Source organism: Vitis vinifera, chromosome 1 (genome assembly GCF_030704535.1).
Source record: "Vitis vinifera cultivar Pinot Noir 40024 chromosome 1, ASM3070453v1".
Lineage (NCBI taxonomy): Eukaryota > Viridiplantae > Streptophyta > Magnoliopsida > Vitales > Vitaceae > Vitis > Vitis vinifera.
The window spans coordinates 22,882,510-22,898,314 of NC_081805.1; the positions used below are offsets into that span (position 1 = coordinate 22,882,510).

Consider the following 15,805-nt stretch of genomic DNA (forward strand, 5'->3'; position numbering starts at 1 on the left):
ATATGCCAAGTTGAGCTATAGCTCATGCGGATGACCTTTACTTTCAAATTCTGTTATCTTATTGGTGAATTAACTAAATCCAGTAAGTATGAATTTTTCCAGACACCCCCTTAGACTTAGGTCTTGGCCTCTGCTCTGTCTATGAAAAACATGAACAAATCTACTCTTCAAACCTGTTTGGAATACGAGAATTCTCAAAACCTACCATTCAAAATGTTGGGGGTAGAAGACAGCCAGACTGGCAGGTAGGAAAAGATGGTGAAAGGTCAATGCTCACCTCCCAGTCCACCTTCTCAACCTTTATCATCTCCGCCCCTCCCCCATTTCCGTCCCTTGCAAACCTCCATTTCCGATTCAGATTCAACACACACAATCCTTCCTTCGGAGATGGAAGATAAAGAGAGAGCGAGCAGAGTTGACGAGTAATATGAGAGCCTATTGCCTTTCCAGGTATGTTCCGTTGGGTCTTTGCAACTCTCATGAATTCTCTTTCTAAGCAATCTGCCATAACCAATTCGTTTCTACCACCCAACTTTTCCCAGAAGCGGATAACACCTGAACCCAATCAATAATAATATGCTGAATATAGAAATATACCGAGTATAGTTTTAGCAAGAATATCACTGCCATTTTTGTAAAGCTTAGAGGTGGTGGTGGGGATTGAACAAGAAAGAAAAATGGTTGACACTAGTTATCACAACATCGCAACAAATAAGTTTTTTTTTTTTTTCTTTTTCCTTTTCCTCAATCCCCTTTCTTTCATGAATAGAATGATCACTCACAAGTGCTTTGTAATGACATTTCACAGAAAGAAAAGCATCAATATAAGATCCAAAGCAAAGATGATCTCTCACTAATGTCACAACATACTCTTCACAATCCATAGAAGGCCACTTTTTTTTCCAATAGATATAAACCTCCTACTGAGAACAAACTGAAATTTCATAAACTATGGGATAGGCTCATCACTCCATATGTAGAATAAACAATTTTAGCTATCTCCCACCTTGTCATTTGTTTTAGAGGTTGGTTAACTGCATCTAAAAATGGCAATCCCATCCACCAATACTCCCTTGCTCAGGAAGTTCGTTTCTGCCAAATATAAACCCAATCCTCTTAGCGAATAGGATGATATTGTGTGATACCACGCTTTGGAGGCAACTTCCTCAAAATGAAAAGGACCAGAGATGAAGGCAGTATCTCCACCAACTGTAAAGGTAGGCAAAAGCACAAAAAAAAGGCAAAGGAAATAAGGAAAAAAGAAAACAAGTAACAATATTAAGAGAAACTATATGAAAACAAGATTATAGGAAGAAAACAAGAAACAATATTAAGAGATATAAACTATATGAAAACAAGATCATAGTCCACAATACCAAGTATAGACAGTAGTATATATCAAAACTATATTCCCTTTTAAAACCACAAGGCAGGCGAGAATCACCCTCTTCACAGACAGGTTGCAACCTAAACCAAGATGTTGAATGGAGAAACAACCATCAAACTTCCCTGTAGGCATCATTCACCATCATTATGGGCCACCAATTGCGCGCACGCGCGCGCGAGAGAGAGAGAGAGAGATTAAGGGCAAGAAGTATATGCCATGATCTGTTCTCACCTGAGAACTTTCATGATTTCTCTGTGTGAGAGAGAGAGAGAGAGGGAGAGAGATTACGGGCAAGAAGTATATGCCATAATTCTTCATGATCTGTTCTCACCTGAGAACTTTCATGATTTGTGGGTGTGTGTGTGGGTGAGAGAGAGAGAGAGAGACAGAGATTAAGGGCAAGAAGTATATGCCATAATTCTTCATGATCTGTTCTCACCTGAGAACTTTCATGAATACTCGAAATCCCATTACATCAAGTTCTTCAACAAATGAGGTTCATGCCAAATTGTCAATAGCCAAGTTATCCTCATCCACATCATGGCTTACCAGACAATCACACTAGTCAAGAGGAAAGACATGTCTCTTGCTTAAACACAGCAGTGGTCCATTTTTAGCCCGTATAAAAAAGGCAGTCCATGGTTACAACATAAATCATGCAGTTTAGGACTCGAAATTGTATTAAGGGAGAGGGTAAATTGGACATCATGCAAAGACCTTTGATTTAAGCATTCAGCTTTCACACATTAAAAAGGTTGGATATGTTTTCACTTGATGACATGCCAATAAGTATCAACTAGAACCATAGCCAAAATTGACCAAATAAAATCGATTTTTTTTTTATCAGAAACCATAAAAAGAATTTATGAATGAAAAAGCACAGCATGGAAGGAGCAGAAGTCCTTCCAACCAAAACTTACCAGGTAATATATAAAGTTTAGAATTGGGTGATCCAAAACATCAAGGTTTGCAGCTTGATCAAACGCATTAAAGCACATCTGTCATGTAGAAAATTAATAATAAAATTGTCAGGTAAAATATATTGATAAACAAATGTCATACAGCAGTAAGGTGCTGATTTTGTGCTTTGACTCTTATAGCTGGTGCTTGGTTTAAAACACCAGAGGCCCAAAATAATTCTATAACAATAAATTAACTTCAGTACATAAACCATAGCTCTACACTATATAGATAGTGCATTCCAATATGCTTGTGATTTACATAAGCATCTAAGTGGCTACCCTAGTAGTGCTGGTCTATAATATCTAAAGGCACAAAGGCCTCTCTTAGATCAAACATCTAGAAGAGTTTATGTAGCAATTGAAGAGGACTCACCATAATGCATCTAACAAGGAAACATGAGAAACATATGGTGGTGACGTAGCCAACCTGCACAAAACCAAAAATTCAGAATGTCAACATGAAAACATATGGAAATCCAAAAACTACAAGTAATTAAAAGAATTTACCTCTTGCAGCTTCTTACGTCTTCCTTTTGACTCTACAGGAAAGCGCTGTAGCATTAAGAAGAGCCTGTAAGATGACGGTTGGAAGAGAGCGAGGTCAGGATGTTACATAAGGTGTAAGTTTAAGACAAAGAAGGTACATATAAATATTTATCAGCATGCAGTATCCATCAAAGAAACTTACTACCTAATAGGGAGTCAAATGGGAGAACCTATATATAAAGATGCAATCACAAGAGATAATTCACTGCACCTAATGATCAATATAAAGGTATCAAGGGGCCAAATAATCTATTCTAGTTTTTTACGTGACCTTAAGCTACACATATGTTAATCTAAGTTGATACACATTATTAGAGTTCCTTTCACAAAGAGAAGGCAGCTCACACCCCAAATTGCCACTATAATTTTTGTTCTACATGGCCTTAAATGCTTCAATATCAACCCACTGCACGCACAACATACTTAGCAACAAGAGAACTTGAGATTTGCATGTAATAGCAGAAACCAAGAGAAGCCAGCTTAGCACTATATGGTCCAAATTAAGGTGAAACCTTAAACCCTTAATAGTAAGGCTTGGCTAGAAAGTGCAGAGAACGTATATAATCCAGTAACTCCAATGAAACAGTCACCTGAAGCTTAGATTGGACATTAGAGGAAAGTTGGACTGTCATTATAAGTGAAGTCAAGCAAATTAAGCAAACTATACTTTGCTCCTTAGTGCTCCGAAAGGAGGTTCACAGCTCTTATTGTGTATGCAAATGATCATCATGACAGGAAATAATGAGGAAGTAATATGATGGTTAAAAGCTTCAGTGCTATGGGATAACTTGCGATATTTAAAACCAGCGTGTTTTTCTCTTTGAGAAAGTATTGGATCTCCCAACAAAGACAGTCATCCTACAATGTAAGCCAATTGACACTCCAATTACTCAAAATCATCACCTCTATGAAATGTTGAGCCCTTCTGCCAACAGGATGATAACCACACTTGAGAGGAACTTATTTATTTTTCACACAATTGGAGGCGACTAATAAATTATAAAGGAAGCACATTTGGAGAGCATGTCATAAAATTTTAAGGTACTTAAAACAACATCACTTGACTGGTTAGCGGTGTGTAATCCCTAAGGATTGGTCTAACCTAGAGTGTTCGCTTGTTTTACTGTGCACTTTCTTGTGTTCGTATTCTTGTAATTTAGTTTTCTTTGGTGGGAGGATTTCTCATCCTTCTCTTGTACTTCTTTTTCTATCAATATATCTCTTTGTTGTTTCCTATCAAAAAAAAAAAGGTACCTTGTTTATCAGGTACAGTCATCTGACTGCAGTGTCATACATGGATGTAGATTGGGTGAAGATCATTACTGATTGGAGACCCACTTTTGGTTGTTATTGCACAATTATTTGTGGAGAATGTGGTAAAGTTGTGAAAAATTGATCGGTTGCGAGATCTATAGTCAAGGCAAAGTTGAGAGTAACTGCATATGGAGTGTCTAAGCTCCTTTCATTTAGAATTCTGCTAGGAGAAATGGGTGACTTTTTTTTCCTTTTTTTTTTTTTTTTTGATAACCAATTGTATTAAAAGTGCCTAAAGAATACATGATGTATACAAGGCCAAAAAAAGGAGGGATAGACAAAAAACAAACACTCTCGCTTCACTTACAGCCCAACGAATCTATGAAATATAAAAGGGACAAAGAAGTAGACTCTATATGTGTACCCTAACCCACTCCAAAACCATGTACATGAAGGATCGTAAAATCGCATGGTCTGTTAGTTTAGAATCCTCAAAAGCTCTTTGATCCTCTCCTTCCATAATGTCCAAAATAGACACAAAGATGCAGCTTTCCAAGCCTTCTTCCTCTTCTTCCCAACAAAGGCACCCTGCCAACTAATGAGGGCATCCTTGATTAAGACCGGCATCACCCACTGAAGATCAAATATAGCCAAAATAAGGTACCACAAAATGGGCGACTTATCTAAAGAATCTGTGAGATTGTACAGAGACACCAAAGCTGCCATCAACATTGTACATAACCTAGCTCACAATAATATGGTGAAGGATATCAAGGTGGATCAAGATATTACAAAGGAAGAGTTGAATCTGGTCTAATTCCCAAAGTGTTGTAAGGATTACGGGTTAACCTACAAGTGTGATATATATTAAGGTGGATCAACATATTATAAAGAAGTTGAATTCCAAATTTATACACCTTTTGTGACAATGAGATCCACCAGTCAATTTGCTGATGTGTTGATAAATAGAGTATAAAATGCCAATTTTAGTACATTAGGCAAACCTAGGCATTCATGACTTGTACAAACCAGCTTGAGAGAGAGTGTTGAGAAGGGTTTCCGTTATTACTTACATATTCTCCTTAAGTCTTCTGAGGTTAGCTAAATAACTTGCACAATTTTACCATGTAGACACAAAGCTAAGGAGGGAAACCTACTCAGTAATCAAACCCTCTTGACAATCTTGTCACATTCTTTCTTCCCCACTTCTATTCTCTCTTTCTTTCCACACCATTTCTTACAAGTTAACACATATCAAACATTCCACAAGCTTTCACAGGGAGTGAATCAAACCTAAATTTCTCTCTGATTGCTTACACATTTTGTGGCAGGTGCAAATAGCCACTCATCCAACCCTGAATTCAAACTATCCCATCCCTTCCCCACATTCCTCCTCCCCCCACCCCCCTTCTTCCCCATCTCTATTATTTGTTATTTCATTTTCTTTTGAAACATTAAGGAAGGTGTCTCCACTTCTGGTCACAGGCACTTGAGGACTTCAATGCTCCCTACTTTCACTAGTTGAGAAGATAGTTGTTAGAGTGCACCTAGGCCCAAGGCATAACCACTCCCTAGTTATAGGGTCTTGTTGGAAAGGCATGCAGCTACTTATCTTTTCCTTTTTAAACACTTTCACTTTTAAAATTTTTAATTCTATATTGAAATTCATATAATTTTATTATGCTTTTGTTGAATGTTTCTTTATGTTTGGAATCTTAAATTTTTTGTTACTTGGATTGGATTTTGGATCATATTATATAAAATAGAAATGAATCCTATGTCTTGTTTCACTTCACTCAGGCATGCACCTTATATTGCACCATGTGCCTAAGCATCAAAAGACTTTTATGCCTTAGTTGCACCTTGCACCTTTTAAATATTATGGTCAAGAAACTTATAGTATCACTATTTTACTAGCAGATAGATTCAACAGCCCTAGGACCATAAAAAGACCCATGCAAATGATCTCATTGGTGGGAGTACACCTGTTGGCAGGCACTCAGCTTTCCACATGGTTGTGGAGCTGCAAAAGAACTAGAGTAAAGCATAGGATTGGTGGGTGAAGCATTAAAACAGACCTGGTGGGCTGGGTTATATAGTTTATTTGAACTTTTGCAATTTATTGCAGAGGCACCTGTGGGTCAATGAATCAAGGGGCTATTTACGTTAAGGTTTGCATGTATCATGTAATGGGTGACAGAAACATTCTGGGAGACTTAAGTGTGACTTTACCTACAATAACAATTCGAAAGTGTAAATAGTTCACATGTGAGCCGTTTAGCATTTAGGTGTTTGCATTATATGAGTTTTGAGCACATAAAATCAGTGAACTTGTCTGAGTTGATCCTACAACAGCATTGGAGGTAAATAGCTTCCAGTATATGTATCTCTAATGGAATTTCTCTCTCAGAGGCGTCTTTGCCAAAGATTTCCTGCTGCAACCATATATACATTCAGGTAATTCCAAGATTCAGAAATTTTAGTGGGCAACCAAATACTGAGATTACCTTCCTCCATAAAGAAGAAACCCAAGGGCTGCAAACAAAGACACACCTGCAGATATTTGTTTAAAAGAAAGTTGTATCAGTAATCATCAAGAGGAACTACTGAGAATTGCAACAAATCATCTATTGTGTAGTGAAGCAAAACCTGCAAAGAACATCTTAGATAGGATGAACACGATTGGGATAGGTTTCCACCATAAAACAAACCACATAGCAATCTGAAAACAGTTCAAGAAAAGTGGTAGTCAAGAAATTACCATCATCTTTATACACAAAAAGAAAGCAGCTGTACAAGTAATAATGGCTATGTTCGTAGCAGAACTTCTAACATGCAACTGGTGTTGTATAGGCATGCACTTAGCACAAATAAAAAAATCAAGAAAATAAAATGAACACATTAATATAAGCAACAACATTGACAAGGGACAGACAATTATTAAATGACCAGGATACTCCCGGCCGTATGCTGTTCTTAATTCAGCTCTTCTCTATATCGTCTGCTAAAAGGGGAGAACAAGCATTACTGGAATACGTTCCGAAGCATAGGAGTGCCATTAATTCTTAAAACCAAGTAATCTTGTTCTCCTATATCTAAAATTCCTAGTTATTCCTATTGCTGTTGATTCAGGTCCAACCAATGGTTTTCCACTAAGGGGTTCAGGCTTACACTCTCTTATCCCTAATTAATTTTCTTATCAATCAGCCTCAGCAAGTTATCATGCATTGGAAGCCCAGAAATCTAATGTGCAGTTGTTAAAGGAGCCAATAGGGCTTATTTGAGCCTAACTGGAATGTTTTTTCATGCTTGGGAAAATGAGAGATCTAGAGAGGCCTAGGAACTTATTAAATGGCCTCTTGAAAAGAAAAGGTTAAAATGGGCCTTCATGGTTAAGAACAGGGTGGATGGGAATATGGAGGAGTGCAAGACCAGATCAGATAGCAACTTCAATCATATCCTCCCATTTACAAAGTAGACAATCTAGGCTGGTCATTTTATTAATTTGAACTTTAATTTTAAATATCCAGTTCTGCAGGGTGATCTAAAAGAGAAATGCGTCTCTCCTAGGATATACAGAGCTATATACCCCAGTATCAATAAGCAACTCCAATTATATCCTCTGATTTACATGTAGACAATATAGGCTGGCTTATACTAATTTGAATTTTGACTCTTTCCTTTTTTTTTTTTTTGATAGGTAAAATTTTATCCCCGTTGGGACTTAAACCTAGAACCCCCTACAAACCCTCCCCAACCCTTTACCACTAAAGCCAAGCCTAAAGAGCTAATTTGAACTTTGATATTAAAAATCCTTTTTTGCATAGTGATCAAGAGATACCCCTCTATATCTTGAAACATCCTTGTTGGCCGGCGTTTGTAACATGCCCCTTATCAGAAGAAGTTGGACATGTAGATAGTCAATTGTCAAACACCCAAAAGGAAAATAGAGCCAAGTTAGAGAACAGAAAAAGTCCAAGTGAATTAGAAGTTCTCAATTAATCCAAAAAAATTGATATCCATTTTTATAGTGATTTTATAGGGGTTTTTAGAATGAGAGCCAGTTAGGTTAGACCCTATAAGCCAATAAGATGGTTCTTTCTAGGCATTTTGTTGGCATTTTCGGAAGATAAGGTCACACAATGCTGGTTACCTCTCCCAATCTGGTTGAAACAAGCTTGTCTTAAAAAACCTTTTTTGCATAGTGATCAAGAGATACCCCTCTATATCTTGAAACATTCTTGTTGGCCGGCATTTGTAACAGGCCCTTTATCGGAAGAAGTTGGACATGTCGATAGTGAATTGTCAAATATCCAAAAGGAAAATAGAGCCGAGTTAGAGAACAGAAAAAGTCCGAGTGAATTAGAAGTTCTCAATTAATCCAAAAAAATTGATATCCATTTTTGTAGTGATTTTATAGGGGGTTTTAGAATGAGAGCCAGTTAGGTTAGGCTATAACCCTATAAGCCAATAAGATGGTTCTTTCTAGGCGTTTTGTTGGCATTTTCGGAAGTTAAGGTCACACAATGCTGGTTACCTCTCCCAATCTGGTTGAAACAAGCTTTGTCTGGCAGGCCTACAACTCTAACCACTAAACCAAAACCCTCAAACCATGTACCCGATGTTAGGTAGGTTGAGCCTATTATAAAAAAGTGCACAAAGCCCATGTTAAACACAACTCAAGCATATGTGAAGCATCAAAGCACTGTACTATTAGCTTGAACAGTGAGAGGTAATGACTTGCTCAATAATGATGGAAACATTATTGAGCAAACACTCTTCTCAGAAAGGCGTGGAGGTAATGATTGAAACTATCTCCTCTTTTTATTAGGATAAAAAGGGCCTAAGTGGAACCAAAAAGAGAATGCAAGTTGTCACCTCTCATCTCCCACCTTAACATGCTGAGCAGTAATTACAACTTCATTCACCTCATGAGAGATCCATTCTTAAATGGGTAGAACTTCTCCCAGTGTCCATCACATATATTGAAATCTTATGGCCAGTCAAGAAGCTTTGACCTCAATATTACATAACTACCATTATTTTAATACAAGGAAACTAAGAGACAATGACTACCAAAAGCCACATGGAGATGGAGTGATATCTTGCAATCTATCCATAATTGCCTGGAGTGGGACCACATATAGCATGAGTCACGATCTCTAGATTGCATAAAATGTGTCTCGATCTCTAGATTGCATAAAATGTTTCACCAGTCCAAAACATCAAAATGGACACATAGCATATATTTATAGACCCACATGTCAACACAAAATTAAAAGCCAACAGGAGAACCTAGAAGGCATTTTATATATCAAAACAATCTCTAAGATAGCATTGCTTTACAAACTTTACAAAGCAGCTCCTAAATATAGCTTCAGGTAAAGCCAGACACGTCATGGTAATACCTTGTTTGTTAGACAACTGAAAAGGTTGTTGCACCAATTATTTGTTGATACCTACTTTCAAGACGCAAAGTGACCTTATGAATATACACCACAAGACTATATGACACAAAATATTAATGACAGATAAAAGTAATATTATTAACAACACCACTCCCATTGCATAATTTCATGTGCCTACTACTAATGATAGTGTTAACTATTGTTGCCACTCCTCCGTGACTCTTTCAGAACCACTACTACTACTATTACTCTAAATCATGTTGAGATGAAACCCACCATCTCCAATCCATCCTAGGTTTGGAGCATTTGTATCTAAGAGTGAATAAAAGTTTAGTCTAGCATGTACAGTGGGCTATAAAGAGGTTATTTCCCCACATTAACTTGTTGACTTTACTGGTATGGTCTTGTTCCACCAATATGATATCTCTATTACTTATCTCCAAGCCTCTCTAAAAAGGGGGTCACTTAAACTTATCATCATTGCATCAAATTATCTCATACACTTTCAGGAAAAATGACTAATGACCTAACAGCATAACACCCAAGTGTTTCACACCTACTCAACTCAAAAGCAAGGCTCGAGAAGCCTAATTGGAGTCTATACACCTTGGTCATGGTGGCATGGTTCAAGGATCTTTGTTTGATGACAAGAGTTAGAAATTGATCAAATCAAGTGTTACTAAGCATTTTGACTGAATTGGAATGGAAGGAGGACCACTAAGTTGGATATGCACAACTACATTAAAGGTGGGTTATCTGCTAATGGAGGCATTTTTTTCTTTGGGATAAGCGCACAAAAAAATATGATAGATAGATGCTAAGCTACCTCGCCAACATACACCGGGAGTATCCAAAGAGAGCTAAGCAGAAAGGAGAAATGAAGAAAGACAAAAATTAAAAATTAAAAAAAAAAAAAACAAACAAACAACCAAGTCACTTGTCCACGACTACTTGGCTCCTAATCAATCTACCAAATCGATCAAAGACAGGGGATTTCCTTCTAAATGAATTCTAACCTGGTCTAAAAAGGAAAGAAAAAGAGTAGATTTAAGTGCTTGATCTGAAGTTTCCACATCTTCAAAAGCCCTCCGATTTTTTCACACCAAATTACCCAAAAAAGGCACAAAGGGGCAGCGCCAAGCTTTCTTCTACTTTTTTCATACTTGAACCTACTCCAACTTAGCAACATCAATCTAACCGAAGAATGCACCACCCACTGCAACCAAAATAATGAGAAAATCAACTGCCACAAATATCCAGATATAACACAAGGTAGAAGCAAATGGTCAATGGCCTTCTCCTCCCTTTTACACAAAAAGCTTCTATTTACTAAAGAAACCTTCCTTCTTTTCAAACAGTCTAAAGTCAGGATTCTTCCCTAGGATGCCTCCCAAGCAAAAAAAAAATCTCATCGGAACCCACGGGTTCCAATCCACTCTAACCGGGAAAGCCTCTTCACCCCCTAGAGTTGGGAAAGAGTAAAGCTTTAACGAAGAACTCTCCATTCCTTGAGACTAACCAAGTCATTCTATCCTCCATCTCACACCTAATCTAATGCTTTTGAATTCTCCACAAAAAAGCGTCCACTATTTCTAACTCCCAATCATGGAATTGTCTTAAGAAACAGGGACTCCAATGACAGCTTCCGCATATTTAATAATGGAGGCATGAGAAAACAATTAGTTACCTAGAAGAAAGGTGGCCTATCAAAAAGAAGGAAATACTATCATATGGAGCTATTTAGCTAGCCCATATTCCTTATTTTTATACCTTCAATATCATAAAACACATTTGTATTAAGATACGATTTTGGGTACAAGGAGTAACCACATGAGAGAGTAGTCTCAATTGTGAAGCTTGAATCCACGAAACCTTGTATTTGAAAAAAAAAAAAAAAAAGAATCTCTAAAATTTAGTTCAGCATACCATTTTTTTATAGGTAAATTCAGTAGAGCATACCATCAATTCATCTCTTTTATTGTAAACATGAAAGGACCTTTATATTGCTTCCACCAAATAACTTTGAATACCATATGATGACATGGGACATTCAAATGCTAAATCATGTCTCACAAATGTTGATGGCTCCCTTCTTCCTTCCATTCCAACTGAAAAATGTTTACACATTTCAACCTCACCAACTCAAGCCTCTAGCTCAAACAATGAAAAGCAAGAAACCCAAACTAATTCCAAGGTAATTGGTTGCTAGATTAATTTCACCACCATGGAGTACCAAGTCAATATTAAACTCTCCAAGCCTGTTCTGGCTTTGGCACATGTATCAATATCAAGGTTTTGTGCCAATGCTAATGAAACCTTCAAGGGATATAGGGGACCAGTAGGAGGTTGATGCTTGAAAGTGATGATGGAAATAAGTTTAGTCCCCCTTTTAACCAGCATAACATCACCTACACCTGGAATTGAAGTAAGAGAACCTTTGACAGCCTCACTAGGCAAGCATTCACATTTTATAGGCATCCAAAATGCTCGCCCATCAACCTAAAGGAGAGATCCATGTCCTAGTATGATAATACTTTGGCATTAGAAGAGGTATAGAGATGGCAACATGCATTGACACAAACATGAAAAACCATTTGGTGCCATATAAGTGGACAATCGCCTTGCCTATGCAGTACAAGGTTGGGAAACAGATGGTGTTCTCTATTAGTCAAATGGTCTAAAATGCCTCAGCTAAATATGCTCCATATAATGATAAGACCATCGCATTATGCAAAATAAAACATCCATAGGTACATAAGCATATCTCGGTGATGCAAAAGGTGAGTTAATATACTATGAATCTGATATGGAAGGTTGAAAGGATGTAGATCAAAGGGACATTGAGATTATTGACATTAGAAGATGGCAGATGCTACTTCAGCGCAAGTAAACTGAAGAAACATGGAGAGAGAGGGAAGGAAGGAAAAGACTAGGGTCATGGAGCAGTTTGAATTTAGTATCTTACTATTTAGCCCTCATTTTTGTAATTTTTTAATTCATCATAGGTGTGTTATTTTAGTTGGGAAGCAACCAAAAAGGATAGAGAAACCCAAGCCACCCTTAAATGTAGTATAGATCAGATAGTTGGACATTTTCCCTCCTTTTCTTTAAGGAATATCAACTTTATTTTAAAATTTTCATATGAAAAGTATTTGGCCGGTTTTAAGAAAAAAATTTATTTTGACAAACATTTAGCCATGTTGATATTTTATTATCACTTAAAATTTTTGAAAACTTAATACAAGTTAAAAGTTTAAGCAGGAAGCTTGTCAATCAGCCAATTAAATTTGAAACTCTTTAGACGTATTTTTTGAAAAAATTGCCAGAAAAAAGTCAAATATTGCAAATTGAAAAGAAAAAGACTTTGGATATTTCTTTATAAAATGATCAGTAAGTTCTGTTATGAAAGAATTCCAAACAACTTCTAGCAAAGGGATTCAGATGAGTTTCATTGGCCCACTAGCATAAAAACTAATGCCAATTTCACCCTTACATATGAAACATTGGCTAATGTATTCGTTTGTTTCCAATTCTTTTAAACATGATGAACTCTGAAAGACCAAAAAAGTTAGAAGCCATCCACTGACGTAAAAATTAAAATAAACTATTTTGAGTAGTAAATTTGCATCCAATAAAAATAAATATAAAATCGTCATATCTTTCTTGAATGCAAAGGAAGAGAGAATGATAACCGGAAATACACAAGGTCATCAATATCATCTGAATCATACTATTTACAAGGCAAGTTAAATGGTTCTTGTTCACAATTGTAACCTTTAAGAATGCCAACTAACTTGCAAAAGTATCTCACGTGTCTTCCGTACAATGCCACTGGTCACTATCATAGCTTTCTAGTTCCACGTTGATTAATTGTAAATAATAAATAAATAAATAAACAAAAGAAGAGAAAGAAATAGAACAGGTAAAGAGAAAAGCTGAAAGGTAAATAATTGGCAATGCTCTATTTACAAAACATGGTTAAGTTTCCATGCAGAAGGAAACCAATGTCAAAATCTCCCCTTTGCTGGGACTTAAAGCAAGACAAGAAGTGTCACCTGAATGGCATAAACCACTGCATTAATTGTGTAGAAACTTGGTCTCAGTCCATCAGTAGATACAGCACGTGCCTGTCATGTTGAGAAAATAATGAGACGAACTAATAACAATACAAACATACAAAAGAGTAAGACCCATAAGTTATGCCTAACCTGATAGTATATTTCTGCCCAGAACAATACCAAAAGAGCATAGGTTGTGAAGAAAGCAAGACTTGGCATATCAAGTAAGATATGTTGGATAATCTAAGAAAAATACCACAACAAGCAACAGATTAGAAACAATCTAACAACTGGATAGACTTCTAAAAGTAATTGTAATAATGATAACAATAACAAAGTTAATCAACAATTAAAAAGAGCAAACTGAATTAACAACAGTCAGACCTCTGGATGCAGGCGCTGCACATTTCTGCGGAACACAAAAACTAGTGATCTAACTGCAGAACGCATGAGACCATATTCAATAAAAATACACAAAAGATTATAATCCATAGCACAAAGTATGAATTATGAACTTAGATACAAACCCCCATTCACCAGGAAATTGAGAAAGTGGAACACCTTCTGCGTGGTCCAACCATACTCTGGGACTCTCAATTGTATCCGAACCAGTTGAACCTTTAAAAAATTAAGAAATAATATCAGATTAGAAATTTAAAAAAAAAAAAACAAAAAAATCACTCTGTTTCGTTTATGGAAAAGAAGATTCATAAAGAAATAAATCACCTAGAACAAGCCACAGCTGAGTTAGGCTGAAGTTGATTGAAAATTTGAAAGAATTTAAAAGGCAAAAAAACCTAGGCTCGAAATACTCAATTTCATTCCAGAAACCGAACAAAGCATGACAGATTCATTTAATTCATTTCTCAATTCCAAACCCTAAAGAATCAAAAAACCAGAAACCCTAGCCCACATTGATTCGGTAACAAATTGAAACAGACATAAATTTTTCTCCAACGTAAGAGTACCAGAGCGACGGCAGCGACGATTCCATAGAGAGCGGCGAGGACATGAAAGATGCGATCCTGCCAAACGATGGACCTATTAACCTCTTCCCACCAATTAGAGGCCTGTGTGATAGCGTAGGCGCTCACCGCCGACGCTACCTCTTCCGTCGGCGCCATGGATGATGACCAACGGAGACTGGATTTCACGGCGAGAATTGAAAGGACTGGGAAAAGTGTAGGGGAATTTTCCTGAGGCGAGAAAATTCAAATCGTATAGAGATAAATTGGTATTTTTATGTTAAATATTTAATTTTTTTATTCACTTTATATTTCCAAATATGGATTTGAGAAGGAGGTCCAAAACGGCCGGCCAGAAACGAGATGGAGAAGGTCGAAGGCGAGGCCGAGGCGGTGTCGATTTTTTGGAGTTTATGGGTCAGGCTCACGCTGGAAGGCTTTGATGTTTCGTGCACGCGCTATCGAGGGTTTTGATGCCCACGCTCTTCCACGTGGTTCTAATCTCGACTTGCGATCTACGTGCCCCGAGTTCCACGGTACCGGAGTGCAGGACGGTATTACTTTTCAATTCTCATCACGTTTCTTCCGCGTAATTCTAACTTCGCACAAATTATTTTTTAACATTTATAAAGAAAAAAAAAACTATATTCTTGAATATTTCGTCGGTCCATTTTCATAAATTAAATTAATAAGTATTTGTTTGAATATATTTTTTATGTTTTATTTTTAAAATAAAAATTCTTTTTATAAAATTAAAGTATCTTAAATAAAATAAATAAATTTACTTTATATCTTTAAAAATATTTTAAAATTTTTGAAAATTTGATGTAGTAAAAAAATTTAGTATTTAAATTTTTTTAATAAGTTTTTAAATCATTATATTTTAATATAATTATGTAAAAATTATTATATCTTATATAAAAGTTATTATTATTATATGATTATAAAAATCAAAAAACAAAAATTACTGGAACAAACATTAATAAGATTCACTTTATCATAAAGTGTTTTCAAAAATAATTTTAAAAAACTATTGTTTGATATCATATAAAATAAAGGTTTATTTGATTAAAATGGATGAAATTATCCTTATTTTATAAATCCAACCTTAAAAAATACTCATTTTTTATAAAAATGTAATGACCTACTCTTAATTATATACACATTGTCCACTCTCTTACGATTTTAAAACATGTTTTAAGAGAAACTTATGATTATATAGTTT

At 36.2% G+C, this 15,805-nt stretch overlaps 1 protein-coding gene and 1 long non-coding RNA gene across 4 annotated transcripts; one reads left to right on the forward strand and one right to left on the reverse strand.

Annotated features, from left to right (window-relative positions):
- Positions 1 to 219: 219 nt before the first annotated feature.
- LOC104880245 (uncharacterized) lies at positions 220 to 6,501 on the forward strand. 3 transcript variants are annotated; one of them, XR_002030615.2, is made up of 3 exons: positions 220 to 450; positions 2,895 to 2,989; positions 6,067 to 6,501. It is a non-coding gene; the product is annotated as an uncharacterized LOC104880245 (long non-coding RNA). The 3 variants fall into 3 exon arrangements; XR_002030614.2 differs by having other exon boundaries at positions 227 to 450; positions 6,070 to 6,501; XR_009466623.1 differs by lacking the exon at positions 6,067 to 6,501 and adding an exon at positions 3,631 to 4,267 and having other exon boundaries at positions 243 to 450.
- On the reverse strand, positions 772 to 15,159 carry LOC100266794 (tobamovirus multiplication protein 3). Its single transcript, XM_002275143.5, has 11 exons — positions 14,584 to 15,159; positions 14,143 to 14,233; positions 14,000 to 14,052; positions 13,766 to 13,858; positions 13,613 to 13,684; positions 6,799 to 6,871; positions 6,657 to 6,702; positions 2,857 to 2,920; positions 2,723 to 2,776; positions 2,308 to 2,385; positions 772 to 1,209 (listed from the first exon to the last, which is right to left on the reverse strand). Exons 1-11 carry the CDS (start codon positions 14,737 to 14,739, stop codon positions 1,117 to 1,119), a joined length of 873 nt encoding a protein of 290 aa, XP_002275179.1. The 5' UTR covers positions 14,740 to 15,159; the 3' UTR covers positions 772 to 1,116.
- Between the last annotated feature and the right edge of the window lie 646 nt (positions 15,160 to 15,805).